Genomic DNA, 27,694 nt, shown 5'->3' with positions numbered 1-27,694 from the left:
AAGTGGTCACCAAAATGTGCGTCCCCCTATTTTATCACCATTAAACTATTCTATACACATTTTATGCCGGCACTTTTGTACACCTGTTTGATGAATCGACGGTTATATTTTCAATTGAATGTTATTTTTGTGAGATTAAATGTACGGCTGTTGTGTTGACTTCACAACAAATGGAAGGTGTTACTGTGGTTCTTTACTGAATCTTATATACAGGCTGAAATACAAGAAAAAAAGTTTAATCTACAAATGTAAACCAATCCTATCAAAATTATAATTTAAAGGTATGAAAATGTCAATTGTGACTTACACCTTTAGTATAATATATACAGTCTATAGGCAATAACAATGCCTGGTTATATAACATTGTAGCTCTATGATGAACAGTTTGCTGCCTTGTTAAATCTGGCTACCTCCCCTTTTACTGATAGTTGCCTCACGTATTTGCACTCGTTACCCAACCCCAAAATAATCTTCTTTTTCTTCAATATTTTAATCAATATTTTAGGGGTAGCACATTATGAGAGTCCAACAGCGCCTTATTATTTAATTATCCGGTCGTGATATTCAAAAGCAAAGCCGATATTCAAAATGACATATACATTAACCCTTATCTGAAGTGTTTATTAACCATTTGAGAGAGCAAAAATATATGGATGTGAAAGGGATGAGGCTTCCTCATCCAGAGTCGGTGCCGCTGAGGTACTGCGCATGTGCAGAGCCACAGGGTGCCGATTTGGGTCGGCAGCAAAGTCCGGCAGAACACTGGCCGTCAGAAGCTTTGCGGGGGTCAGAAATGTTGCGTTATTGGTGTTGCGTTACCGCTGAATGACATGTGTGCCGTGAAATAGTGCGCATGCGCAGAAGGCAGGCTGGGAGAGACCGGTGTGCTGGCGACTGAGGAGCTGTGCGCCTTCTTTAGCTCTTTCTTCTTACAACTGTCGCCTTTTTTAAACTTCTACCAGAGTTAATCTGTCAACCAACGTTTGCAATATGCCACGGGGCGGTAAGTTGTTATTTTCGGACATCGTGTTGTTTTTCGAAAGCGAAACTTCGTTCGAACTAGCGAGTGTTTAGCTAAATTACTGCCAATTCCCATTAAACTTGCATATGCTCACCTAGCATGCTAACCAGTTAGCATTTGTCTTTCTACCAGTGTAGATATACAGAAAAATGTATCTACGGGCTATATTCATGTTGTTCAAAGCTTCTGGGTCATCTAATTAAAAACCCTGAATAGCAGCAATAGCTAATTCCTCTCATTTATGCTTAACACGTCAGTACCATGTGCACTTAGACCGGTCAGCTCGCCTCATGTTTCACTAATCTTGATCTGTCGTCCTGCGAAATATTCACCGGTGATTATTATTATTATATTATTATTATTATTATTATTAATCAAGCAGCGGTATTGGGATTCTAAAAGTATTTTCCAGACAGATAAACTATTCTACTTGTCGTGTGCGTCCTAGCAGTGCCTGTAGCAGCATTTACATTTTCCTATAGAGCACATGGATGGATATATGGGTATATCTCTAGCGCACACACACACACACACACACACACACACACACACACTGCCCACAATGCTAGATCTTTAATTACAACCCCCACAGTGTTGCCTGTCAGTGTCCTCCACACTCCTCTGTATTCAAGTCTGTAGCTGTTATACAATGACATGTGTCTGAGTGACAAAATGATGGTGTCTTAATTTTTTCACAGCTCTTTGTACTGTTGTTATCACTGTGGTTACAAGAAGTCTATATAAAGTTGATTTTGCGATGCTGGTGACAAATCTCATAGCTGTGTTGCAGGGAGAAAAGGCCATAAGGGCGGAGGCAAGAAATTTAGCAACCCTGAAGAGATTGACCGGCAGATGAGAGAGCAGAGAGCCTTGGTAAGTGTCTGTGGTTTGTGTCCTACCAGCTGTGCAGTGTGATGAATATTGGTGTTAACAGGAGAATGGTGCTGGAGCAGAGAAGAAGAGTTCCTCAGAGTCTGAAGAAGGAAGCAGCAGTGAGGATGAGTCTCAGGTGGGTGAACTTGATCAGTTCATCATCGCTCATTAGTTTGACAAGATGCACAATTGTTTTTGAGTAACTGTGTGTTGTAGGAGCAGAACTATGTTACCAGAATTTTGCATTCACCCCCAGCTCTGTACTCATGGATTACTCTTTTTGCACACAGTACAAGAAGAGGAGTGCAGTGGAGGGACTAATAGAGATAGAGAATCCCAACCGCGTGTCTAATAGGAACAAAAAGGCAACAGAAGTAGACCTTAACGCCACCACTGTACTGTCTCGCAGAGAGAGGTGAGGAGGTGACGCTCCAGCAGGTGGCATTAGTGCTTCATTTGCAACTATCGGAGCAAAGCGTTCAAATCCACAGATGGATATTTGGAGCCGCAGCCATGTGTAGATGAGGGGAAGCAGTGGGTGTGATACTTATGCTGCACCCCTCTTCTCTCCATCAGGGAGGAGCTGGAGAAGCAGAAATCAAAGGAGCTCATCCGGAAGCTCCAAAGTGAAGGGAAGACGGAGCAGGGGAGGGCCGACCTGGCCAGACTGGCCATCATCAAGAAACAGAGGGAGGAGGCTGCCAAGAAGAGAGAAGCCCTGATGAAAGGTGAGGAGATTACAGCTCCGGCACGGCTACAAATCCTCTGTTTTACTACGGGACACCGAATAAATTCAAACTGCATCAGTGCCATTTTTATCGTTTTCTTTATATCGTAAAATACATTCTGATTCTCAAAAACTGTCGAAAAACCAAGGACATAAAATGACATTAGCTGTAACTGAGTTAGCTGAGTTTTGTTGTTTGTTTTTATACATGTTGGGAATATTTTCTCTTTTTTTCTTGCCAGAAAAAGAAGCTCAAGAAGCCAAAGGAAAACGCTAATCACCTGTATCCACACTCTGTTATGTACCTCAGTCTGGAGATGACGGGTAGGGGACCAATTCAAGTGGAGTCACATCAGGAACACATCCTGAACTTCCTGACCTCTTGAAAGCCAAGAATTAGGGTTTTTCATGATGAAAGATTCCAGTTTGAAAGAAAAAATCATGACATTTAGGGTGAATTTGGTTTTTAAATACAGGTTTTCTTTTCTCCTCCACTGTTGTTTTCATTTCAAAGCTGTCGAATGTCAATTTTATTTACACTTCTCTGCCGATCCAAGTTTACTTACGAGCTGCAGAGAGGATTGAATGAGTGCGTGTGACATTTCTGTGGTGCTTTACGTTCCCTTCTGTGTCATCGGGCTTGGTTTCACCTTTCAGGGTCCCTTCTGTCCCAAAGAGGAGCCACCTTACTCAATTTTACATTTGGTCACCACAGCACTTTGAAAAATGATGGTGTTTCCTTCAGGTTTTACATTTTACTGATGTTATTTATCGTTGTGTGTACTGTACTAAAGTGTGTACTGTACTAAAGCATCAGGAATATCATGTGAATGTCTAAATAAAACCGTCTCAGCATCTGTGGCCTTGTCTGTTCTTGATCCTGGATTAATTATTTAGTTATCTAGTTAGTTTAGATCCTGGAAAGTAAATAACCTGGACCTGCAGTAATGAATCGTTTGGCTCCATTTAGAGATAAATGTGATTATCTTCCATAGTCAACTTTTTACCCAACGTTTTGCAGTTTTGCACATCTTGAATCGTTAAGGTGACACCTGATAACGAGGTAAAAAGACAGAAAAACATGCAAGCAATTGTTGACAATGAGCTGAATTAAATGTTTTAATGGTACCAACAATTATCTGGATACATTTGCTTTATAGATTTACTAAACTCAAGAAAATGATGTCCAACTAACAATCTGATATTAACCAGGATATGAGATAACAATTGCCATGGTAACCATAGCCAACGATGGGGCGATAGACATTTCTGTAAAGAAAAACTGAGTCATAAATTAACTCACAGTTTCTAATATACTTGAACTACATAAACAATGAATCAATTAAATTTAAATGGAATATAAACGGTGGCGGTTCCACCATGAAACAGACTGAAGTTTTTGAAATACTGATTTCCAATCTAAGTGCGACAGTCTCTCTTCCCCCTCACGTCGGACACTTCCTCATTCAGCGACTAGCACTAGACCCTCCTGAAACGAAAACAAGAAGTGGTGGAACGCCCACATTGCTGTGATGCTTCTGTTGCAGCGGCCCGAGCCTCTGTCGGACGTCGCTGGAGCTGGGGGAACTTCCTGGAGCCAAACACCGTAAAGGTCAAGGTCAGACGTATCATGCTCCGCCAGTCTCTCAGCATCTTGAAGCAGCTCGGCTCTGCCTCCAAGTAAGTTGGATTTGGCTCCGTGTACAAGTTGCTGCATTCAAAATGGAGTTAAAAAAGCCTAAAGTGTTACCTAACGTGATGCCTTACACCGGATACGGAAATTAACTGTATGTAGAATTTAGGGCTTATTTGTGGCTCGTTTCTGGTTTAACGTGATGTCACATTGAAATGCTGTTTTAAAGTGTCACATCAGAAAGTTTGTCAAGGTGGCTCATGCAGAGTCGCTGGTTCCTCTTTAAAGCGAAGCATGCATTGTTTGGCTGACACAGGCAGGTTCAGCCTCTGTCTGTTGACCACAGAATCTTAATGTGTGCTACAGTATTAATAGTCAGTCTATGTACTCTCTTCACAGCTCTTAAATATTAAATGGCGTGAGTCTCCGCGATATGTGCCGCTTCAGTCCGTTAAAACCCACAAAGCGTGCATCTGCAGCACCTCTCAGTTTGCACTGCTGCTGTGTACAAAAATAACACCCATGCCTGCAGTCGTATATCCACTTGAGCTGCATATTGATGCACCAAATCAGTATCAGTTCATGAGTGGGTGCAGACCTATAGCTGTTGATAAAGTGAATTTCATTTGGAATTTTAAAAAAAAAAGGTTTTTGTAATAAACCGAAAAAGGAAGGCGTGTGAGGTTTAGTCGGGGATTTCTCTGTGTTTGGAAATTCTTGGTGTTGTTGCCCAAGCGCCTGTGGCCTGTGTGCTAACTGGGTTCCAACGCTGCTCAGTGAGTCACTGTTTTATGCGTGGGTCATGATGGGTGGCCTGGTGGCTCCAGCCATTTTCACTTGTCATGGTTTCCTCTCCTCTCCTCTCCTCTCCTCTCCTCTCCTCTCCTCTCCTCTCCTCTCCTCTCCTCTCCTCTCCTCTCCTCTCCTCTCCTCTCCTCTCCTCTCTCTCTCTCTCTCTCTCTACCCAGCCCCCCATCAGCAGGAGGGTCCCCCTACACGAGCCTGGTCCTGCTCAAGGTTTCTTCCTGTTAAAGGGGAGTTTTTCCTTGCCTCTGTTGCTTGTCTGGGGTTAGGTCCTGGGATTCTGGAAAACGACTTGAACAATTTTGATCGTAAAAGATGCTATATAAATAAAGAATGATTGATTGACTTGGGTCCAAAACAATCAATGGGGAAATTGGGCATAATCTCTTGCTGATTATCTTCGCCAAACATAGCAGGCGGCTTTTAAAGCCTGTGCAAAACTCTCTGTCTCATTTCAGTTAGACAACTCCAGATCCAACCAAGAACGTTACTGTGCACAGTTATTTGGCAAATTAGAAGAGATTTAATTTACTGAGGCAGCGTCAGGCTCTGTCTCATTGTATTGACTCCCTGATAAGTCTGCCCAGCATTAAAGGCCAGGCATATCAGACACCCCCCACCCACCTCCCCAGAGGGTTTGAAGAAACAGTCCACGGGAGGATGCTGGGGAGGTGGTGGAATTAAGCTCCGAACAGCAGCCTGGAGCCGCAGAATAGCACAACCTGACAAAATAGCCAGGGCAGCAGGAGGCAGAGCAGCACGAGCAGCATGCAACAAACGCAGCAGCAGCATGGAGCGATCAGGAATGATCAGGAAAATGGGGGGAATTAAATACCTGCCTAAGCAGGAGAGAGGGGCACATGAAGGATCAGCTGATCCGGAATTGGCAGATTTGAAACGTCTGCCTGAACTAGCGCTGCAGACTTCGCATCATGTGTCCCAGCAACACTTGAATGCAACACAAAATAGAAGCGGTGTGCATCGTTTCCACTCAGTCTTCCAATCACAAATGGTGTTAAAAGCTGGTTTTATTTTGCATTCTTCCATGTAATGACTCTTCAACATGAGGCAATAGAGCACATTTCTTATTCAGACATCAAATGTCAACTTATTCCATATGGTGCAAAAAAATGCGATGTCTGTTTTTGAGAACACCGTCAAAAAGTGGTAAGAATATTATCCGATATGATATTTCCCAAATACCATTAAAGCATTTGTTCAGTTGTTTAATGTTACACTTTGGAATATTTTAAAAAGGGGAGCTTTTGGAGTCTTGTTTGAATCACACCTGGTGTTAATATTTCGGTCAGTATTATTATTTTAGTCAGACCTTTTTTCCTCCAACTGGTACTTCAGAGAGCTGGTAGATGTAAGAATATTACTTTATTAATGAGACTTTGACCAAAGGACTGATCATCATAACGTACGCTCCTGCAGGTCGCAAGATGCCACTGAGTTACTGCATGAAGACCTGGTTCTGGTGAGGAAAGAGAGCCTTCTGCTTTTATGTGCAATTTAGAAATAATGAGAAACATTACCAACATGGAATCAGATATGTTTTCTTACATGATATGTTATACAAGTAAATGAATCAATAATAAAAGACAAGCATGTGCCAGAGAGTCCAATCCAGCAGGCTGTTTGACTGAATTTACATGAATTTGTCTGGACTGGGTTTTGTGTCATAAATCCTCTTCTGCACTGAGCAAGTGTGTGTGACTGACTGAAGGTGGAGCAGCGGATCGAACCAGCCAAGAAGGCAGCTCAGCTCATACACAAGAAGTTGCAGGGCTGCATGCAGAGCCAGTCTGGGCTGGAGGCGGAGAAGCGAATGGTACAGAAACATCTGCGTCCGTCTAATGAGCTCGAACAGATGGTGGAAGATTGTTACGTTCATCCCTGTTTCTACAGAAAAAGCTCCCACTGATGCTGCTGTCCATCAGCATGGCAGAGAGTCTCAAAGACTTTGATGCAGAGTCGTCCATCAGGTAAATCCCATGCAGACAGATTGCCCCAACACACAGACACATTAACTCCAGTCATGCGTAAACCTCATGACTTCTGTACAAGATTAGGCATGATGGTACTGTGGTTTTCAGTTTCGAGTCAAAGAGGACACCACGCCTTTAATGCATCATATGAAACTGCATGCTTGGGAGATCAGCCTTTTGTTTTCTGTACAACACCGCGACCCAGTCGTGGGTGTTACAGATGCTGTGCAGGTGGGTCACGGTGACATGTTTTATGTCCATAAAGCTGGGACAATGGTCTTGAATCACCTGGTGTAGCAGGCTAGCAACAGCTTCAGGGTCATACTCAGCGTGCTCGTCAATTATTATCCAGCTACAGTGGGGCAAAAAAGTATTTAGTCAGTCACCAATTGTGCAAGTTCTCCCACTTAAAAAGATGAGAGAGGCCAGTAATTTTCATCATAGGTATACCTCAACTATGAGAGACAAAATGGGGGGAAAGAATCCAGGAAATCACATTGTAGGATTTTTAATGAATTAATTGGTAAATTCCTCAGTAAAATAAGTATTTGGTCACCTACAAACAAGCAAGATTTCTGGCTCTCACAGACCTGTAACTTCTTCTTTAAGAGGCTCCTCTGTCCTCCACTTGTTACCTGTATTAATGGCACCTGTTTGAACCTGTTTGTTTAACACTATGGCCAAGACCAAAGAGCTGTCAAAGGACACCAGAAACAAAATTGTAGACCTGCACCAGGCTGGGAAGACTGAATCTGCAATAGGTAAGCAGCTTGGTGTGAAGAAATCAACTGTGGGAGCAATTATTAGAAAATGGAAGACATACAAGACCACTGATAATCTCCCTCGATCTGGGGCTCCACGCAAGATCTCACCCCGTGGGGTCAAAATGATCACAAGAACGGTGAGCAAAAATCCCAGAACCACACGGGGGGACCTAGTGAATGACCTGCAGAGAGCTGGGACCAAAGTAACAAAGGCTACCATCAGTAACACACTACGCCGCCAGGGACTCAAATCCTACAGTGCCAGACGTGTCCCCCTGCTTAAGCCAGTACATGTCCAGGCCTGTCTGAAGTTTGCTAGAGAGCATTCGGATGATCCAGAAGAGGATTGGGAGAATGTCATATGGTCAGATGAAACCAAAATAGAACTTTTTGGTAAAAACTCAACTTGTCGTGTTTGGAGGAGAAAGAATGCTGAGTTGCATCCAAAGAACACCATACCTACTTTGAAGCATGGGGGTGGAAACATCATGCTTTGGGGCTGTTTTTCAGCAAAGGGACCAGGACAACTGATCCGTGTAAAGGAAAGAATGAATGGGGCCATGTATCGTGAGATTTTGAGTGAAAATCTCCTTCCATCAGCAAGGGCATTCCAAAACATCACTGCTCTAGAGGAGATCTGCATGGAGGAATGGGCCAAAATACCAGCAACAGTGTGTGAAAGCCTTGTGAAGACTTAACGTTTGACCTCTGTCATTGCCAACAAAGGGTATATAACAAAGTATTGAGATGAACTTTTGTTATTGACCAAATACTTATTTTCCACCATAATTTGCAAATAAATTCTTTAAAAATCAGACAATGTGATTTTCTGGATTCTCATTTTGTCTCTCATAGTTGAAGTGTACCTATGATGAAAATTACAGGCCTCTCTCATCTTTTTAAGTGGGAGAACTTGCACAATTGGTGACTGACTAAATACTTTTTTGCCCCACTGTATGTTCATGTAGACAGGCAGCAAATATGTTTACTTATGCTTTTGCTCTATATTTGGGATCAATTAAAAAGCCTCTGTTGTCAATCGCCTCTGGAATCAGATAGTTATTTTCTGTGGGGTGATTTCATCTCTTCAGGAGAGTGTTGGAGATGTGCTGTTTCATGGAGAAGATGCTGGCTAACATGCTGGCCGACTTTGAGATGAAGGTGGAAAAAGCAGTGCTAGAGCCTCTCAACAGGCTCAGTGAGGTGAGAGTGACTCAATCCACATGTTCACAGAACCACAATAGAATGAAACATTTTATTTTCTGCATTAGGAGGATTTACCAGATATTCTCAGAAATAAGAAACAGTTTGCTAAGCTCACAATGGATTGGAACAATGCGAAAATAAGGTAGGACCACCTGCTGCTGTGTTTGAGGGGGCAATAAGTAGAACTGAGATGAGGGAGAGCTTTGTGTCATCAGGAGTCAAACGAGCACTGGTCATCAGGCAAAGCAGGATGGGCTCAGAGAGGAAGTAGAAGAAGCCTGGAGGAGGCTGACGAGCGTCAAGGTATCAGCAGGCCTTTGACGAGATGTTGAATCCGGCGTCAGACCCCTGACCTATCTTTCTGTATCTGTAGGACCAGTATTCTGCAGATCTCTACCATTTTGCAACAAAGGAACAAGAATATGCCAACTACTTCATAAGCGTGAGATGCCGGCTAACACACCGAATAGCGATCATTTGGGAAAAAGAAAGCTCTACGAACAAGCTCGTCCGTCTTTTTTAAAGCACTTCTCCATTCTCTGATTGTAGTTTATCGAATTGCAAGCAGAGTACCACAAAAACTCCCATGAGTTCCTGAGCCAAAACATCAGTGAGCTAAAAGAGAACTTCAGTAACAAAGGTGGAACGAGCTAGCATCTGTGTGTGTTTTACATGCTGCTGTCCTCTTGCGTCAGACTCTGACATCCTGTTTGACCCTTCAGGGCCACCGCTAAGCCTCTCCACTCAGAGGGTGTACGGGGAGCCCCTGCAGGCGCACCTGTCTCAAAGTAGCAGAGAGATCGCTGTGCCTATCCAGGAGTGTATCCACATGCTGCTGAGGACGGGCATGAGAGAGGAGGTAAGAGAGAGGCCATCCAATTGAAGAAGATTTGCCTTTCCGTAGCAGTCGGTGCTGCAGCCTCGGTGTGTCGTGTCCCTGCAGGGCCTGTTTCGTCTGACGGCTGCGGCTTCAGTAGTGAAGAGACTGAAAACCTGTTTGGACCAAGGAACGGTGGACCACAGCGAGTTCAGCATGGACCCTCACGCTGTGGCTGGTTGGACTCTTTTCATTTATCATAGTTAATTTTAGCCTTGCTTTTAAAACAAAATGGTCATCTTGATGGCTTGTCTCTGGTAGGAGCCCTCAAGTGTTACCTGAGAGAGCTTCCAGAACCTCTGATGACATTTGACCTCTACAGTGACTGGTTCAAAGCAGCAGGGTGTGTAGATAATATCCACAGTAATAAGGAAGCGCTTGCAAGCTCATCCAGAATGAGATCTTTCTTTGCAGGGAAAAAGACCTGCCAGAGAAGCTGGAGCAGTTCAGAATACTTCTGCAGAAACTGCCGCCTGAGAACTACAATAACCTCAGGTGGGGCTTTGCCTTTGTTGCCCCACAGAATCATGAGAGTGCATGTCAAGTTTGTCCTTTGTGAGCCCTCTTTGGGTAAAAATGTGTTTGAGGAGTCGTCATTTTTACATAGTAATGGACACCACAGAGGACTTGGATCAAACCCGGAGTGTAAGGCTGTAGGATGTGATACCATCTGAGCATTTTAATGGCAACAAAATGATTCCAGGTGGTTAGGTCAAGGACTACAAGCACTCTTCACTAATTATTTCAAACCTAAATATGCCATTACACCAACTACCAACCAGACTTCAAATATTCTTTGGCAGTTCCATTTTTACCATTTACTGTAAATCATGTGTGTTTTTGTTTCTGCTGTCTCTCTGTCAGGTATCTGGTCCAGTTCCTGTCCCTGTTGTCTGAAGAGCAGGCTGTAAACAAGATGACGCCCAGTAACATCGCCATTGTCCTGGGGCCCAACTTACTCTGGCCACGAGCCGAAGGGTGCGGAAGCTGCCCGTCCAAACGCGGGGCAACCTTCTGATCATCCCTCAGCCCTGAGGAATCTCCTCACGTGTTCTTCTCATTTGTCTCAGGGAAATGATGTCATTTGACATGGCCTCGGCTTCTTCGGTCCAGGTTGTGATGGTCATTGAGCCTCTTATTCAGTACAGCTCCAGTCTGTTTCCAGAAGGTGATGCTGGTCATTGTCCTTTTCTACTCTCTGTGCACAGTTTATTCTAGTTTTTCATTTGTTTGTGGCTAAAAAATACATCTACTTACATTAGAAATGATACTTTCAGGATTGAACTCATCTAAACTTATGATATTAGCAGTTTTACTACCACTGAATGCCAAATGTTGACCAAAAACTGATTTACCAGGCTGACATGTAAAATTTTCTCCTTGGTTTGGTCAGCTGTATCCTTTGAGATCCCTGACCTTCCCAAGATCCCTGATGGGAATCTGTCGGCCCCTGCTTCCCACACGCTGACGTTAGTAAAAGACAAGGTGTGCAAAACAGACTCCTCTTCATCATCTGTAACATCCAGCAGCTCCTGGAAGCACCCTCCCCTCTCAAAGATGAACAGGTACCGCAGTGACTCTGCTCCGCTATGTTGCCACGCGGCCACAGGTTGGAAGTTTTTCTGATGGTCTGTTGCTGTTCTCGGGCATCAGCGCAGCCTCTCAGGACAGCGACAGCTTCAGGTTGGTGAAATCCAGCTCCTACAGTCGCAGTGGTACCTCCACATGGGCCAGCCCCGTAACCGAGCCAGCGGCAGCATCCAGTAGCAGCAGTCCCAGCAGCGCCGGGACCTCCAGCACATCCGCTGCAAACCACAACCCGCGTCCTCTTCCTAAAGCTACGGGGGCGGTGCCAAACTCAGGTCCGGTCAAGGGTTCCACCCAGAAGCAGGGTTTTGATCAGAGCCAACTGGAGCCCACTCTGGAGGAACCTCCGGACTCTCCTTGTGTGACGGTGCTTACCTCACCGTGTAAACGTAAGCTTCTCTTCATTTTACCTTTGCTCTCAGGTTAATTTGGTGCAACACTTACAGGTTAGTAGCTTTTATGAAAAAATACAGATTATCTGTAAAAAAAAGGTACAGCGGCCCGGAACAGCCACGAAACCTTTCTCTTGTGTCACGCTGTTGTGTAACTTCCTGCCGGGGTTCTTTCTTCTATTTTGTTTTTCTCTCAGACAAAACGATGGCTCATCAGAGTCAACAGAGACAAATGAATTTTAGGCCTCAACCAGGAAGTACACAGGAAAAAGGAAGTGTCACACCACTGCCTAAAATATAACTCCAGTGGGTCATGTGTCATCTCGTGCGGCTTGTTGTGGTGGCACATTGCACCCAAAATGCTCTCAGTTACTTTCTCCTGTCTTTTATAATCAGGGTTCACTCTTTTTTATGTTTTTATGAAGGTTGTTTAAATCTATTAAAACACTTACACAGCTCAGTTCGCCAATGTTGGCTACATCAACGCTAACTGTCGAAGCACATAAATCTGTCACAGGAAACATTTGAGGATTGACTTTATTTAACAATTCTTCCTTAAGACTTTAAAGTAAATGCATTCTTTATTTCATCCTACAGCCAAAACATCTAACCAAGCTCACGAGCAGCTGTCAGTCCAGTACAAAGCCAGGACTCCAGCACCACCTAAACTGCAGGCCCCTCAGCCACCTGCCAGAACCCGGGTGGCTTTGGACACCACCAATTCTCGGCCGATTCCCGCGGCTCGAAGTCAAACAGGGACCATTAAAAAGCCTCCTCCTAAAAAACCTGGTCTCAAAGCCCCAAACTGCCCTCCACCACTTCCTCCACCATCCCAGGGAAATGCTGTTCCACCTGTGGCACAGTGAGGAGCTGAAAAATGGATCAAATAATAACAAACCGTGACATTTTCATCTGACTGAATGAGGTTCCTACCACTGCTGGAAAGTGGTAGGAATGAAGGTCGGAACAGCATGAAGTGACGCGAAAGCTGTTCCTTTTGTATTTAACTTTTTAGGTGAACTATCCCTTTAATACTTAGAGCTTGGATAATTGTTTTATGGTTTTTGAAACCAGTATGGTTGTTGTCATTTAAGCCAAACCTGGAAAACACTTTGTATATGAATGAATAATCATCCTTTGAATTAAAAACAGCTTTTATTCAGATTTATGTCATCATTGGTATTGATGGCAGCATACAGAGGTGGTTGCCCTCTTTACTCTGGTGCTCATACTGTAAATACATACTCATACGAGGTCAGCCGACATTGTCATGTATATAAATGATGATTCTTCTATAAAAGCAATACAGGAGTCAGACTTCATAATCAAAAAGGTGCACTGGATATAAAGGAACTGCAGCTTAAATGAACAATTACGGTCACTGTTTTAGGCTTTAGCAAATACCAGTAAAACTTACACACTCAGTACATGCGCATTCATCACTGACATATTCTCTGAGATTCCAGATCTCTCCCTTTTCTCCTTTGACCTCCCTCTTAGTGTATTCCTGAGTGAAAAGCAAAAAAGAAACGGTAGTGAAGGCTGTAAATAATATTCTTTCTTTATAATTGTCTTTTTAGAAACCACAGAAAATTGGTTCTTGTGTGTGAGGAAGTGTTTCCTTTAAGACAATAGTTTCTGGAACATGCTAATTTTGGTTAATTCCTTTAAAAAAGCATTCTTCCTCCCTATCAGCTGCCCTCAGAATGCTACATCCTTAAAGCACGATCGTATAAGAGAAAAAAACAGGAATGGAAAGTTATCCCTCTAGTGTGGTCTTATACTTTGATTTCATCTTCATCATCCATGTAGCTGTAAGAGGCGTTCTTCTTTGGCTGGCTGGTCATCATCCTCTCTGAATCTGCCGCTGCTCTCCTGCTCTGTCCCTTTAAGTGGCTGACGCCATAGTGGCGTGCAAGCACATCTGTGGCGATCTGGAAACGCTCACTTTCCATCCCCATCTCTGATCTGACTCTTTCAGAAGGACTCATCGTTGGACTCATCGCGGGTTTAACAGAAAGCCCGGCTCCCTCCTCTTCCTCCCACTGCGGACTCCTACCGCCCCCACAGACCTCACCCGGTGGGGAATCCTCATATGAGACAGTAGCCGAGCCCTTCTCTGATCCCTCATTGGTCAGCACACTTGCTGACCCCGCCTCCACTTCCTCCCAAGTGTGGCTGTGTGCCTCCTCTTCCTGTTCCAGGTGGCTGTCAATCAGGCTGAAAACCTCACTCATGAGGGAGGGGCCAAGGTCAAAGTTGAAGGTGTCCAGGGAGGTAAGGGAGGGGAGGGAGTCAGAATAGGCAGTGGTTGTGGCTTTGGGTTCAGAGATCACACACGTAGATAAGATAGCGTCAGCGGGGTCGGTCAGGGAACCACGGTGGATATGGGCAGAACAGGAAGTGGGGTGGGAGATGGAGGGCTCCTGGCGCTCAGCGCGAGAGAGACGAGGCAGCGTAACGAAACCGGATTCCAGACCTGAAGACACAGAATATTCAATCCATCAGGGTCAGCAGGAGACATTCTGCTTAGCAAAGCACAAATCTGAACAAAGCTAGAGACACCTGAAAATGACCTCAAAAAAAGTTCAAAACGTCATCCAAGACTCACAATTCCACACATACGAATAGTTTAATATGAGCCAAAACAAGGATTAAAACAACAACTTATGGTTTTGGAAGGTTACTTGGGGGAAAATTACTTGGCTAGACATGTTTTCCAGTCGTTGCTCGGCAACATCACAGTGACAACCTGTGGTTTTTACCTCTGTTTTTTCTCAAATTGTGTGTGTGTGTTTATATTTCTCATCAAAGTCTTCATGCCCAGCTATTCAATTTATTTCAAAAGAACTTTCCTTATCCCAGAGGCCGACTCAGTTCCCACAGTCCTCCAAACAGATATAAACCAGGGAACAGCATAAGACAAGTAATGAAAGACTTTCTTTTAAAATGTTCTCATGCAATCTTCAGCAACAAAATACATTTTGCCAATCGTAGCCCTCCTTAATCTTCAGGTGAATAGGTAAATACGACTCTGGTACAACGTCTTCCCACGCAGTAAATACTGTCGACATTAGATCCAACAGGAGGCAGTGTTCACCAACCTACAGATACTCTGAACTCAAATAATTCAAATGATGCGCTGATTTATTTATATGCAGGCAGGGTATCTCATTTGGCGCCGCCTCTGTGACCTGACTGGGTCAGATTACCTCTCCGCGCCAGTTTTAACGATTCTTCAGAGAACTGTCAGATTTCACTGGTCTCTAAGGGAATCAGTGAAATCTGACAGTTCTCTGAAGAACCAGCTGGATTTCTTCCCCGCAGGACTCCGCTTCACACGCTGATAATCTGTATTTTCTTTTTAAAAGTGTGATAATTACAGAGCTGCTGGGTATTTCCTGTGTTGGCTTGGACAAACGCAGAGAGAAGCCTGTGGAACTCTTGGCTAGTGTCAACGCGGGGCATCCAAACAGTGCAACATGCAGCTTGTTCCCATCTCTTTCTGGATGGTTATCGGTGTGAGTCCTGCTGATAATGAACCAAGGTGATTCCCAAGGACATCTGGGGCAAATTTGTCTTGATTACTGGGCAGAACCAATAGATGAGCTCCACACATGGTTCCAACTTCTCTGCAGTTAACTCATTTGACCCATGCCAAAGTGCTTCACTTTGTTTGGACTTATTTAATTTGAAGGAAATGTAGACCTTTAATCTGACGGGCTATTTTTGGGTTTGGTGTGGGGGGGGTGCACTTTCCTAAACGATCGTCTGTCAAAGTAAATGGTATGACATCATATTGAGAGAGTTCCAGACAGGATCTGCTTGGATAAGCTCCCACGGTTCCCATAACTCAAACCAGGAACAAGCAGCAGTTAAGAGAAGGTGGTTTTGGTTAGTTTTAACGAATGACAGACAGAATGGAGCATAAAAAAACAAAAGGAATTACTTTGGAACACAAAAATCTTAATTGTATGAAGGTATTCTTCCCTATTTAACAGTCTAGTAAATGTAGAGGTAAAGTAAAATGTAGGACATCACTGAAGTTTAGATGCATCCACTCACCGTAAGAGCTTTTCCTTCCTTCTGGTGTGCTGTGACAACCTGGGAAGAGCACTTTGGTGGTGGGACAACCGTTTGGCATGTCGATGTCCAGCCTGGGAAGAGAGATGGCGTTTTTGATGATGGGAGAGATGGTGGGAGGCGGCGGCGACAGATCCTTGGAGGACTCTCTGGGTCTGTTGTCGGAGCCCCTCCTGATCTGCCGCAGTGCCCTGGAGAAGAACGCTCCGATCTTATTGTCTGGGTTGGACAGGGAATCTGTCTCCCCGTTGCTCCCGTTGGCCATGCCGCCATGGTTGCTGAGGAAGGAGGTGTCCCCGAACGCGTCACCACCTCGGCCCACGTGCATTGTGTGGCGGAAGTCCCCGAGGGGGGGACTGATCATGTCCAGTGTGAGGTCGCCTTTGAAACGACGCTTGCTGTGGGAGTGTGACACCAGACCTTTGAGGCCTGACAGCTTTTCCTGAAGATTCATGATCAGAAGAGATCAAATCTTGAAATTCAGCATGAAAAATAGTCCAAATGAAGTGCAAAAACAGGCAGGAAGTTCCACTTTTCTTTGTTTAGCCAGAGGCGGTGTAATCCGGGTAAATCAGGTTATTTTGTAAGGAAAAAGCTGTTGAAGGAGTTGATCTCGGGTGCACAGCAGCAAATTTTTCAGGGCTATTATCTGAGTGTATTATGAGCAGGCCAACCTCTGTCCCAGTTTCTGTTGCCTGTAGTTACGCATGGATAGCTGAGTTAAAGGAGGACTATTTCAGAGCTCTGTGCAGTTGTGTTCCTGGATGCAGCGTCCAGGAGTGCGGTCAGGTTGCCTGGTTTCCCCAACTGGCCTCAGGCTTTGGCTTTGCAGACATCGACTCACAAATAAGGCCAGCTGTAAATTGCTCTGCGGTTGCACCGTGGAACCATCTATTGAAAGCAAAAATGGAAATGTTTAAAATACACATATGGACCTCTGTGATGTTCAAGGTTTCTTGGAGAAACAGAAACATTGGCAGTTTATTATGCAGAAACGTTACCGATGTTACTCCAAAGGCGTTTCTTTCCTTTGGTTGTAAAGTAAATCTGCTTCCATTTCTCTGCAAGTTACAAGAATTCTGCGTTCCGAAAGTCCACTGGCCCGGAACAATCTAAATTTAGACCTCAGGTCACTCCTCTTGTGCAAGAATGTCTGATCAAACCATTGAGGGACAATTGTGCTGTGTTTTCTGGGAATTCCTGCTTCCATTTTGTTCAGCTGTGAGGTGACTCTCTGAGGTGAAGGTGACACTGATTCATTTCTCTTTTCAATGTGACTTATCGTGCTGTGACAGCAGACAGCAGCGATCCCTCAACAGACTAAGATTTGTTTATGAGCTGCCAAAGTATGCTTGAGGAAAAGGAAAAGACAATGATTCTCCCGATAAGATAACGCCGCCGCTGCTTAGGCGCGGGCAGCCGCGAGTGGAGGCCCAGCACTTTGAAACTCAGTAAAAGTCAACATAAAAAAGAACACTCTTTCTAATATCCATTCTTTTTTATATATTTTACTGGATCTGTTTAGTTTTGTGTGCAACATATTTTCAATTTCACCCTATCTAAAGTAAAGCTGTAAACATCAAGAGTGCAGTCAAAGTAGCTTGAGCCCCCTCTAGTGGTGGGTTATAATATGCTATAAGTGGAGCGAGGGTTTTTTCTGTCACATAAATGTGTGCATGTTCTATTTGTACAGCATAAGGAAAAACTTTTGGTTCTTTTTATAAACTTTTCTCCGCATGCAGGAGTCCCTCTGGTCTCATTAATGATGTGCTGTGGGATGGAGATTGCGTCAGGTTCAAGGCAGCCCTTCTAATTTTCTGGTGACCGCAGTCAGGGACCCTCCGCTCTGCTTCCTGCAGATTTAAGAGGGGCATCTGGGAGGAAACATGCCACATACCAGCACTGAGCAGAGCCATATCAATGCTCGCAAAGGGACGACGGGGACCAATAAAGTGAGGTGTGAGGTTGAGTCTAATACAGCGTGAGCCTGCTGGGACCTTGAGCACATTCCCATGAACTTCAATAAAGCAACAGGCTGCCTCTTTGATTACATCTTCCCAGTGGTGGAGAGCTCAAACACTTCCCAGTGCTGTCCACTTCCCAAGAGGAATTTGTTTTTCATGATATAACGAATAATAATCACATAAAAGCCTGTAATCCTGTAAGACCTTTGATCGCAAAACTCAGGGGGTTGCTCCCTCTCCGAACCCCCCGATCCAAATCCGCACATATGTTTCTATACTCCTTAACTCTCCTCCTGTCTTTCTGTGCACTTGTTCACATGTCTGAGATACCTCATTAAAGCAGAAAACACATGGGTTAAATTAGCCTGAAGGTTCTGCATGGCCAACTTAAACATCATATTTTGTCCCTTTAAAGGTACTAATTTAAACGGTAACTACTGAATCTTTGGTATCAATAAAGATATAGGACTTCTTAACTGTACCTTAGATTACCCTCTAATCCTTAATCTCCTCCGTTCCCGCCTGCAGGGCGCTCTGAGGCCTGGCTGGAACCTGTGAGAGAGAAATAATAATTACAACATGAATTTGTTGGAGGCAGATTGAAACTGAAAGGAGGAACGGTGATTTTTAAAGGGAGTAATGATGAAACAATGGGAAAACTACGGAATGACAACTCATAGCCTGAAACAGAGTTGACAGAAGAAGATGGGTCAGAGGATATGAGGGGGGCAAAATCATACACTGTAACCTGAATATGTCTAGGTTAGCCTCTGATATTTCCAGTAAATAGGTCATTTTAGCAGGTTACCAAGCTAAGCTGTGAATGCAGTAAATGTTATCCCATCTATGTGGTTCACTTTGTCTATCTAAACCCATCATTGTCACCAAACTGACTGCTAATTTGATCATCTGACTGCTAATTTGATCATCCAAAATAATCTCGTCTCAATCAGCAATGCCGGTATAACTCGGCACTCTAACTTTTCTTAATCCATCTTTTAGTCTCAACTCTTTCCAAATCTAGCTGGGGGAATTTGGGGGAATTTATAGACCAGGTTATACATTACATGTCACAGAGTGCGTACAGTCTTTGCTTGAGGTGGATTTGCTGAATGTAAACCAGAGTAACCACAGTCTGATTGGAGCCGTGTGTGTTTTATGAGTGCAGGAACACATTTCGAGTGACATCGAGAGGCATCCTTGGTCTTTCCAACCTCGGCACTGATTGAAACCACATTTTTATAGTCTGAACTGTCTGATTTCTTTCCCATCCTTACCTTCTAATATTTCTCTAAATTCCTTCTTTTTACCCTCATTGCGAAGCAGCAGCTCTCTATTCAGCCCTCTGCCGTCCTGTTCCTGTTTTTCCTTTCTTTTTCTGTCCCTGTTTTTATCTGTAATTGCTCCCTTCTTCGTCCCCTTTCATTTCTTTTCTTAACTTCAGGAAGACTGGAACAGCTGCTGAGGCCACACAGAAATGCACGAACCCATCCGTCTCTATTTGTAATGGCTTCAGCTCAGAAAATGTTTACTCTGCTCCAGTTTGTCTTGAGCAAAATCAACGACGGACTTTCATCACGCTCCCTCCATTCTCTCGTCCTTCACTCGCTAACCAGGTGAACAAACATACAAGATAAGGCCGCATTTTTGGCGGCAGCCTTTGACTTTCAATTACATTCCTATTTTCACCATCCATGCTCCGTAACCCGGATCCAAGCAAAACAAGGATACACTTCCTCTTTATCCAAGAAAACATTTTCGTGTTTCAACAAAAGTCCTTGCTCTCCGAGGCTCTCCGCTTCCTACAACTACTGGAGCTGGCAATCCCAATTTATCAATGTTGCTTTTACATTTTAGTTCATTTTAGTTCTTCAGCTCACATCCAGTTGTGTAGGTTTTGCCTTACTCAACCCACCATCACGAGCAGGAGAAAACCATCCAATGAACAGTTAATTCAGGAGAATATCTTGCAGACAGAGGGCATGTGGACCGAAAATAACCCACCACACACTTTTTGGGGTTTTTTCACAGCTACTTACGATTCTATAAGCTTGTTAGTAATCACAGGAAACAAGGGAAATAACATAAAATGGGCTGCAGGAGCAACATTGGTGATAATATTTGTAAAGAGAGATGACAAAGGTGGGCTCAGTAACAATAATCACACAAAGCCCAGAAACCCTGAGAAACACTACTGTTCTTCACACAAATTATTGCACATTTCCTACTGAACATTGTTTCTTGTACAGAGTCAAAAGCAACAGAGAAAGACTTGTTCAACCCGAGGTAGTGGAACCTCATTATCAATTGTCTGAAAAGTTAACATACAGTTAAACTATAAAGAGTGCAACAAAAAGGTCTTTTTACTTCTGAAAACAAAAAAAAGTATGAAAAGAAAGACATTTCTCTACAACGGACTGCCTAAAATGTCTCAGGAGCCTATAAAAACCATGATAACTACTCTAAAGCTGAGGGAGGCATTTAGAGCGGTTGCCTGTACTTCCCCCACATAGCAGCTGACCTCACAGGGAAAAAAAACGTGACTTGAAACCATTTGGTGACAGCGGACTATGATGGAGCACCTAACTCATCAGGCATAGCAAAGCAGTAAAGAAAAAGTCAGAAAACCTAGAGGTGCGAAAACAAATACAGCATTTGGATTCAGAGTTCACACCTCTGAAACTGACCCTTTTCCTACTTGGTTGCGTCAGTGACACCTAAAGGTCACAAATGTTCCCCCTGAAAGGAATGTCGAACTCAGGTAAAAAAAAAATAAAAAAATGTTCACGCAAGGAACTCAGGAACTGTCTGTGGTGTACAAACTGCAGTGTAGTGTCATCCAAGAGGCATGAAGAGGAACTATATTTCACACATGTGTTTATCATCTGCTGCTGGCCGAGCTGAGTGAATACAAAACAGCTACACTAAATATCAAAGTTGGAGCTCAGGAAGTGTATGCTGTACACACATGTGGTCCAAGGAGGCTGACAGGGAGATTACAGAGCCAGTCTGACATGAAAAAGTCCAAAAGGTTTAATTGATCTCTGTAGGTCATTTAATTTGGATTTTTATCCACAATGCACATGTTTGTTTTTTTTGTCAAAGTGGACTTTGGTCGATCAATGTGTGAGTACTGTGTGTGTGTGTGTGTGTGAGTATGGTATTTCACTTGCTGGCCTCCCTCTTGGCCCTCTGGCAGATTGTAAGGGTCAAAAGGCCATCGCCCCCATCTTGTAATGAGCCCAGTGCGACGCTCCCGTTTGTCCCCGAGATTAAACACCTCAAGGGCATCAACTTCAACTTCAATGCTTCCTTCTGCAGCTGAAGCTGACACTGGGGAAGCTAAGAAGATTCCTTTTTGTCAAATTAAAGCGACCTATTTTAAAGCACTGGCACTTTTATTCTGGGATGTAATGGGGAAACAAGCAATCTACTGCTGCTGAATATAAATGCATTCCAGACGAGATTGACTTTTGCATCCAGGAAAGACTCACAAGACCCCCCCTAAATCAAACAACCATGTTAAATATTACCAACAACTGTACCTGCATCAGAAATCAACTAGTCATGTCTTTCTCTCAACACCAGGCGGCTTTAATTCCTCTCAATGAACAATTAATTCATATCGAAATAACAGTCAACTCTTTATTAATTTGTTTCTAACCGTAAAGCAATATCAGTAGAGCTTAAAAACTCAAGTTTATAGTATAAAGTACGGAATTGTCTTAGAATGACTGTAAAAAGTCACCAGGCACTGTACTCCATCAGGTTTTACTGATATAGTATTTATAAATTTTAACGTGGCCGTGCGCGGATCACCGAGTCATCGTGAGAAACAACATTTCGCATAAAACGTATTTAAACTCACCAGATGAGTGTCCGACAATAAAGCCCAATGTGGTTGCTGAATTAGTTTCCCAGTAAAAGAGTGTTTCAGGTCGGTGGTCCGAGCGAGCCGGTGCAGCAGCCGGACAGTCGCGCTGGTGCGCCGGGTGTGTGGAGCGGCGCTGCGCGGAGGAGGATGAGGAAAGGGGCGGGCACCAAATACCAAGGAAACCATGAGAGGGCCACACCGGGAGACCCCCACGCGCCGGTTACTGCAGATGGCTCTAAACGGGGTATTAGTCATCGATGCAGCGAGTAATAATACTTTTAACAACAGGACCAGGGGGCGCTGTAAGTCTAGTGTCCTCAGAGTCACAAAGCTACATTCTAGGGTGGCATAAATGTTCACTTTTGGCCAGAGAAAAGAGGCCAGAGCCATCAGGTGCCTGTCATCAGGCTATATCAGCTGAGTATCTGCATTCTGTGGGAAAGTTTTGAAATCTTTCAAGATGACTCACTTTGTTTCGATGAGCTAATCCCATGATCACTTCATCTCACGTCTGTCCTCAGTGGGTGCTGATGTCCCTCGCTCACATTAGCAGCTCCACTAAATGAAGGCCTTTCTCTGAATAGGCTTTCAGTTTAGTGGGATGTTTATGTAATAATAACCAAATACACTGTGTACATAATAAGATTATGGTTCTGTGTGTGTGCATGTGTGTGTATTCCTGGGATCGGTCATCTTTAAAATGTTCATTACGTGCATTTTTGCATGTCATCATGTAACTGAGGTCCCTTAAAATTCAAACTAAAATGGCCAAAATGAAGCAGAGGGAATCACAGTAACAGGTATCAAAAACCTAACAAAACCTCATCAACAGGAATAGAACCATCAACCCCTGGAAGACCTCTAACAGTTCTGCCTACCAATAAAAGCTTGGCGGTGGATTGCACGTCTGCCAACACTCCGGTCCAGCAAAGTGACACCTTAGAGCCCCCTTAGAGCCCCTCCTGGCTTCCATGTTGAGGCTGTGATAGTTAACACGTACGCGGGCACAAGTAAATGCACAACTCAGAAAACCTTTACGTTCTGTGGCATCAAAGGGCTCTCCCACTGTCACTGGAGCCAGACTTAATGCAGCAGTAAGGTCTGCAGCCGTCCCCGTCCAGTTGTCCCTCAATATTTCACATTTTGTTCAGTAATTCACATCTGCTGCACATGTCCTTGTCGGCTAATTAAATTCCCATTCATCTGAGGCCTGGGCAGTGCCATTGCATTGGAATCTCAAATGATTCATTGTGTGTCTGGTGACTAAAATCCCCTTGCGGTGTTTGCGTTCGTCCGCGTTCGCATTTGGCTTCTTGAGCTGTTATCTGCACTGATTTCAGCACTTAAGCCTCCAAAGATTGTTGCTAAATTCCAAGTGAAAGACACATTTTACGCAGCTCATGCAGTCGCGCAGCCACTGCTTCTTTTCTGCACGGACTCTTTGGCGGTGTCCTCTCCTCTTTTATATCTCCGAGGTGCTTTGTTACCGGCATGTTTGACGTGTCCTGACTTCACACTGCGGCAGATTTACTCTGGAATCCCTGTTTGGATCTGCTGCTTTTCTTGGTTGCTGTGCGTCTGAACAGCCTGTATTATTTGTGTTCATCTGCCAAAGCTGTCATTCTTGTCTTGTGGTGCAGTTCCCAGGCATCTCAACCCCGTTCCTCTCCATGTCCTCTTTTTTCCAAGCTTTCCCTGTATCTGTCCCCTCTCTCCTCCACTCCATCCCAAGATAAACAACCTCTGTTCTGAGGCATGTCAGCTATTTGCTCAAAAGAGCACCCAAGGTCTTGGATGCTGTTCAGGTCTGGGAGGAAAGCCTTCAAAATTTTGTTTTCACATTCTTTTTTTCCCAATTGGTCCATGCTACAAATCTTCTTACAAATCTTTAGCAACTTTAGCCTGAAACACACTGAAATGTTAAGAAAAAGTTCTACCCCCCCACAATTGCTTTCTTAGCCTATTTCTTATCAGTCTCTTGAGGGAGTTACGAACATGGTGTTCTCATGAGTGAGAGCTCTCCGTGTCAAATATCTTTGAGTTACACTCAAACACACAATACACTTCAGGGTTGAACACTCCTAATTTGGCCTTTGGTTATCATTGGGTTTGTTTGGAAAGGCTTTCTCGTAAAGACCCAAACACGGCTGAATGAAGGACGGGCGTAAGCGTGTGTTTGCGTCATCGGAGTCCGTGAGGTGAGATAAGCACGAGAGCGGTCCAATTATTGCTGTATGGGTCGTACTTTTTTCCATCTGTTGCTTGCAGACCCCCGTCGGATCACAATCCTGTCTATCAGTCATGAGCTATGAAATATCTACACTGGACCCAAAAGCTCCAATGTTGATGTTCTGGTACCAAGAGGACATCGTCAGAGTGAGAGAGAGGAAGCATGTCAAGGGTTGATGTTCCACCCCATTAACATGCCTCAGATGTAGGTTTGTGACAGCCAGTGTCACCATCTGACATGTTTTTAATCCCTGTCTCTGATTTACTTTCTGCCTCAGGATGTCTAATTTGCTTTCCTGGCCTCAGCGTCTTCGTTTGTGGCTTGCGGATCCTTCCAAGTACAGATGGAAGAGGGAAAATTCCATCACTGACTTCTTCTAGTGGTGTTGTGAGAGTCAGCCGCTGAAGTGAATCACAGCATTTTGCTCAGGAACAATAACTCTCCTGTCAAATCTTAAACGATCAAAAAAAGCCTCATTTTCTTTTTTGGGGGGATTTTTTTTTACACATAAATAGCAGTAATTGAGCAATTATGGTGGCAAAAAGGAATGTATTCAAATCTGGCTTGTAGGTTCTGCTCGAGTTATTCTGGTTAGGAGAAGAAATGAGAGTTAGAGCTTTATCAGCTAAAAGCAAGTATGAGGACATGACCTAAAATAATTACATTCTAGCTGTTGTAAACATTAATTACTGTGTAATTAGTACAGTAACAAATGCAAATTTCGAAACTGAAATGAAGCCTCCACCATGAAGGTAACGCTTGTCCTCTAGTGTAACACGATTTTGGACTCCCAGACTTCTGACCCCATCATCAACACGCAGAAATACATCGTCTGACAGAAAGTGAATCTTCAGGGAGCAGACTGGCACAGAACCCAGATGTTTCAGAGACTCGTCTCCCAGAAGCACCTCCTGGAATCATGGCTGCCTTCAAGACAAGAAGAAAGTGGGAAATCTGCCCTGACAGGAGGATTTACAGTAAAACGTAGGAGGCCGAGCAAGCTAGGTGAATCAGCGGAAGACACGCAGTGACTGAGCAGCTCTGTTGAAACAGGATGAATACTTCACAGACAGACAGAATGTGCTACGGCCTTCAGGAAATTACTGCAAACGCCTGCCAGATATGTTGGAAGCATTTCTAGCAGAGCCCAAGATATTCGGTCCAATTAAGTAATTTCGAACTCACTGCTGCAGCGGCTGTGGGCTGTGATGTGTTTTCTTTTCAAACAAAAGACGTTTTTAGGGAACAACGGCCCCTCTGAAATTATACGTAATGGTTCGGAAATGGATTTCCTTCTGTCCCAACTGTTCAGATTAGAGTTGTGTTCGGCATGCGTGTGTTTTTGTAGATTTTACAATGATAGTATGCGATCTGATCAACACAGTTGAATTATGCCAAAACAGGCTGAGCTCACCATTCAGCATACCATGAGAGATCCATGCAGAGGCCTCCAACAGGCTCTTCCTGGCACCAAAGACACAGATTAAAATCCCTGTTCTCTTTTCCAGCTTCCTTTTGTGAGTTTTGGACACTGATGCAGACAACATACCTGCCAAGAGGCTGATTTAACAAGCCGGCTTAATTGAATTCAGATTAATTCAGCCCACTCGGGCTAAATTGTATCCTCTTTCATAATGCACAACTTGAAAACACAGATCAAATACCAGCTTGTAAATCCCGATTCTGCAGCACGATCTGCTCCTCAGACATCAGAATGTTTTAAATTAGGCCTCTCCAACCTTCACCCGGCCGATCTGTTAATTTGACTCCTACAATAACAGCAGCTACTGTGTTTTTTAGGGGCCTGGAACCGAAGGTACGTCTAGGGAGTCTGGAGTGGACACAGGTGCCTGCTCACTTTTTCTAAGGCTTCCTCCAGGATTACGTCTTCAAGGGGGACTCTTACTACATAACAGATGGAATAAAACCCCAGAATGTCTTGTATTAATCATATCTGTTGCTTCAAACCTCAGTCTGTCTGTGCACTTGGCAGCATGACCTGTGTGTGAATTTGTCCATTTGCTCTAGTGGATGTAAATATTACATGTGTTTAATGTAAAAGTACTGCAGCAGAGATCCCTGTTTCTGCACAAAAGTAGAAGTTTAATCTATTTTACAGATTGGGACCTGCTGATCAAGACAAGGAGCAACAGTCAGGATGACTTACCTCACTTTACAGGTTTTATTGTCGGTGCAAGCGGAACAACAAAAAGGTCCTACAGAAAAATAGTTATTGGGAAATCTCCCACTGACATATAGTTCCTGTGCTGTTGCATTCCTGCACACACTTCTTGTTTATCGAGTGCCAAGTGTTCAGTAGCTAAACTCTGGAAGGAAATGTAAAAAATAATTTTCTTGTTAAACTTAGGAGATAATTATTTCCCGAGCTTGTACAGTAATTTATATTCTGACATCATTATCACATCTGTAACAACTCTCCTGATCCAGGACCTGATGTGGGACCAGACGTGTCTGGTTTCGTAAAAATAAAACAAACCTTTATTTCCAGCCCAAAGAGTTTCGCAGAAGAGGAACAAGTCTAAAAATGTGGAGGAAAAACCAACAGAGTAGGTGCAATCCCACCGTACAGCATCAACCCAACGACCATAAGGAACTCCTCCTTTCTTGGTTTACTTTTTAAACCCTCAACCTGTCTGCGCTCCACCCTCCACACCTCAACACCTTCTTCCAGATCCTGTCCATGCATCGTGCGCATGTGTCTCACTTTGGTTTGTTCGGCTGGGATGCCAAGTTGATTAGCTTCCTGGCACGGAAGCCAACACGCAGAGCCAAAGCCGGGGTCCCTCCTGGAGGCCCCGACAGTAGGAGGAGTGCTACAGCCGCCACTGTTTGTTTGCCCTATGTCCTAATTTCCGTGAATTCTGACATGACAGGAAGCATGTTGGGGAGACGGGACAATGGACTATTGTGTGTCCACTCTTTATTCCATGCAAGGTTTTGACAGGAAAACGCTAAGACACACACTTAACCTAAACAAACACGGCGGCTTTAGTGACAATATTGCGCATTGATCTTACCACTGATTTGTACATATTTGTCTAAAAATGTACAGTTACATATGTGCTGCACAAGTGAATGAACATGTTTCTATGTAGATGACATGTTACTGAGCCCCTAGAGGTGAAGGTTAAGGTCAACAGTTAGCATTGCACTCTGTTAAAAATGATCATTGCTACATAATACTGTAGGTACACACACACACCCACGCACCCCAGGCTGGTCCAGTCTGGCCTTAAGGGTTAAAAAAGCTCAAACTGGTATTTGTGAAATGCCAGCGTTTCTTTTTGGATGAACAGACCTTTAGAAAAGACTCCAGTTGTCACATTTCAGACACACACACGCACGCACACACACACACACACACACACACACATTCAGTGACCTCGGTCACAACTCTGAGGTCGGCTTGGAAACTAGAGATCTCATGTTCAGTGATAGATGGTTTCACAAATGCTTCCAAAAAGATGCAGAGGAAGGGAGGTATGTTGAGGAAGGAAAGCTATTCACAGACTGGAGTTCTGTGCTAGAACTGTGTGTGTGTGTGTGTATGTGTGTGTGTGTGTGTCTGAAAGACAGAGTATTTATTCTCTATGCTAGGAAGGCGTGGCAACAGCTGTGCCTACCTAAACTGAGTTTATTCAGGTAAT

The 27,694-nt window shown here is 43.9% G+C and overlaps 3 protein-coding genes across 3 annotated transcripts; 2 read left to right on the top strand and 1 right to left on the bottom strand.

Annotated features, from left to right (window-relative positions):
* Positions 1 to 714: 714 nt before the first annotated feature.
* Positions 715 to 3,476, top strand: pdap1a (pdgfa associated protein 1a). Its single transcript, XM_057047022.1, has 6 exons — positions 715 to 1,003; positions 1,812 to 1,894; positions 1,956 to 2,030; positions 2,185 to 2,309; positions 2,471 to 2,622; positions 2,864 to 3,476. Exons 1-6 carry the CDS (start codon positions 991 to 993, stop codon positions 2,896 to 2,898), a joined length of 483 nt encoding a protein of 160 aa, XP_056903002.1. The 5' UTR covers positions 715 to 990; the 3' UTR covers positions 2,899 to 3,476.
* Positions 3,477 to 4,119: 643 nt separating this feature from the next.
* Positions 4,120 to 13,039, top strand: sh3bp1 (SH3-domain binding protein 1). Its single transcript, XM_057037646.1, has 18 exons — positions 4,120 to 4,301; positions 6,496 to 6,538; positions 6,788 to 6,892; positions 6,970 to 7,046; positions 8,905 to 9,016; positions 9,085 to 9,161; positions 9,235 to 9,322; positions 9,393 to 9,461; positions 9,569 to 9,659; positions 9,742 to 9,878; positions 9,963 to 10,074; positions 10,158 to 10,239; positions 10,311 to 10,391; positions 10,761 to 10,874; positions 10,967 to 11,064; positions 11,290 to 11,461; positions 11,550 to 11,872; positions 12,473 to 13,039. The coding sequence occupies exons 1-18, from the start codon at positions 4,252 to 4,254 to the stop codon at positions 12,739 to 12,741; spliced, it is 2,100 nt and encodes a 699-aa protein (XP_056893626.1). The 5' UTR covers positions 4,120 to 4,251; the 3' UTR covers positions 12,742 to 13,039.
* cdc42ep1a (CDC42 effector protein (Rho GTPase binding) 1a) lies at positions 13,012 to 21,985 on the bottom strand. Its single transcript, XM_057037658.1, has 4 exons — positions 21,791 to 21,985; positions 18,405 to 18,474; positions 15,941 to 16,849; positions 13,012 to 14,354 (listed from the first exon to the last, which is right to left on the bottom strand). The coding sequence occupies exons 3-4, from the start codon at positions 16,410 to 16,412 to the stop codon at positions 13,654 to 13,656; spliced, it is 1,173 nt and encodes a 390-aa protein (XP_056893638.1). The 5' UTR covers positions 16,413 to 16,849; positions 18,405 to 18,474; positions 21,791 to 21,985; the 3' UTR covers positions 13,012 to 13,653.
* Positions 21,986 to 27,694: the final 5,709 nt, after the last annotated feature.

Source organism: Takifugu flavidus, chromosome 1 (assembly GCF_003711565.1).
Source record: "Takifugu flavidus isolate HTHZ2018 chromosome 1, ASM371156v2, whole genome shotgun sequence".
Lineage (NCBI taxonomy): Eukaryota > Metazoa > Chordata > Actinopteri > Tetraodontiformes > Tetraodontidae > Takifugu > Takifugu flavidus.
This window is presented reverse-complemented; position numbering and strand designations above follow the sequence as displayed.

Bases quoted from the DNA above. Each gene is read 5' to 3' on its own strand.
- cdc42ep1a (XM_057037658.1), bottom strand. From the start codon at position 16,412: ATGAATCTTCAGGAAAAGCTGTCAGGCCTCAAAGGTCTGGTGTCACAC. The intron at 14,355-15,940 runs GTGAGTGGATGC...CTGTGTCTTCAG, and splicing joins AGGAAGGAAAAGCTCTTACG to GTCTGGAATCCGGTTTCGTT.
- sh3bp1 (XM_057037646.1), top strand. From the start codon at position 4,252: ATGCTCCGCCAGTCTCTCAGCATCTTGAAGCAGCTCGGCTCTGCCTCC. The intron at 9,323-9,392 runs GTATCAGCAGGC...CTGTATCTGTAG, and splicing joins GGAGGCTGACGAGCGTCAAG to GACCAGTATTCTGCAGATCT. The intron at 9,879-9,962 runs GTAAGAGAGAGG...GTGTCCCTGCAG, and splicing joins GGACGGGCATGAGAGAGGAG to GGCCTGTTTCGTCTGACGGC.
- pdap1a (XM_057047022.1), top strand. The intron at 2,031-2,184 runs GTGGGTGAACTT...TTTTGCACACAG, and splicing joins GCAGTGAGGATGAGTCTCAG to TACAAGAAGAGGAGTGCAGT. The intron at 2,310-2,470 runs GTGAGGAGGTGA...TCTCTCCATCAG, and splicing joins GTACTGTCTCGCAGAGAGAG to GGAGGAGCTGGAGAAGCAGA.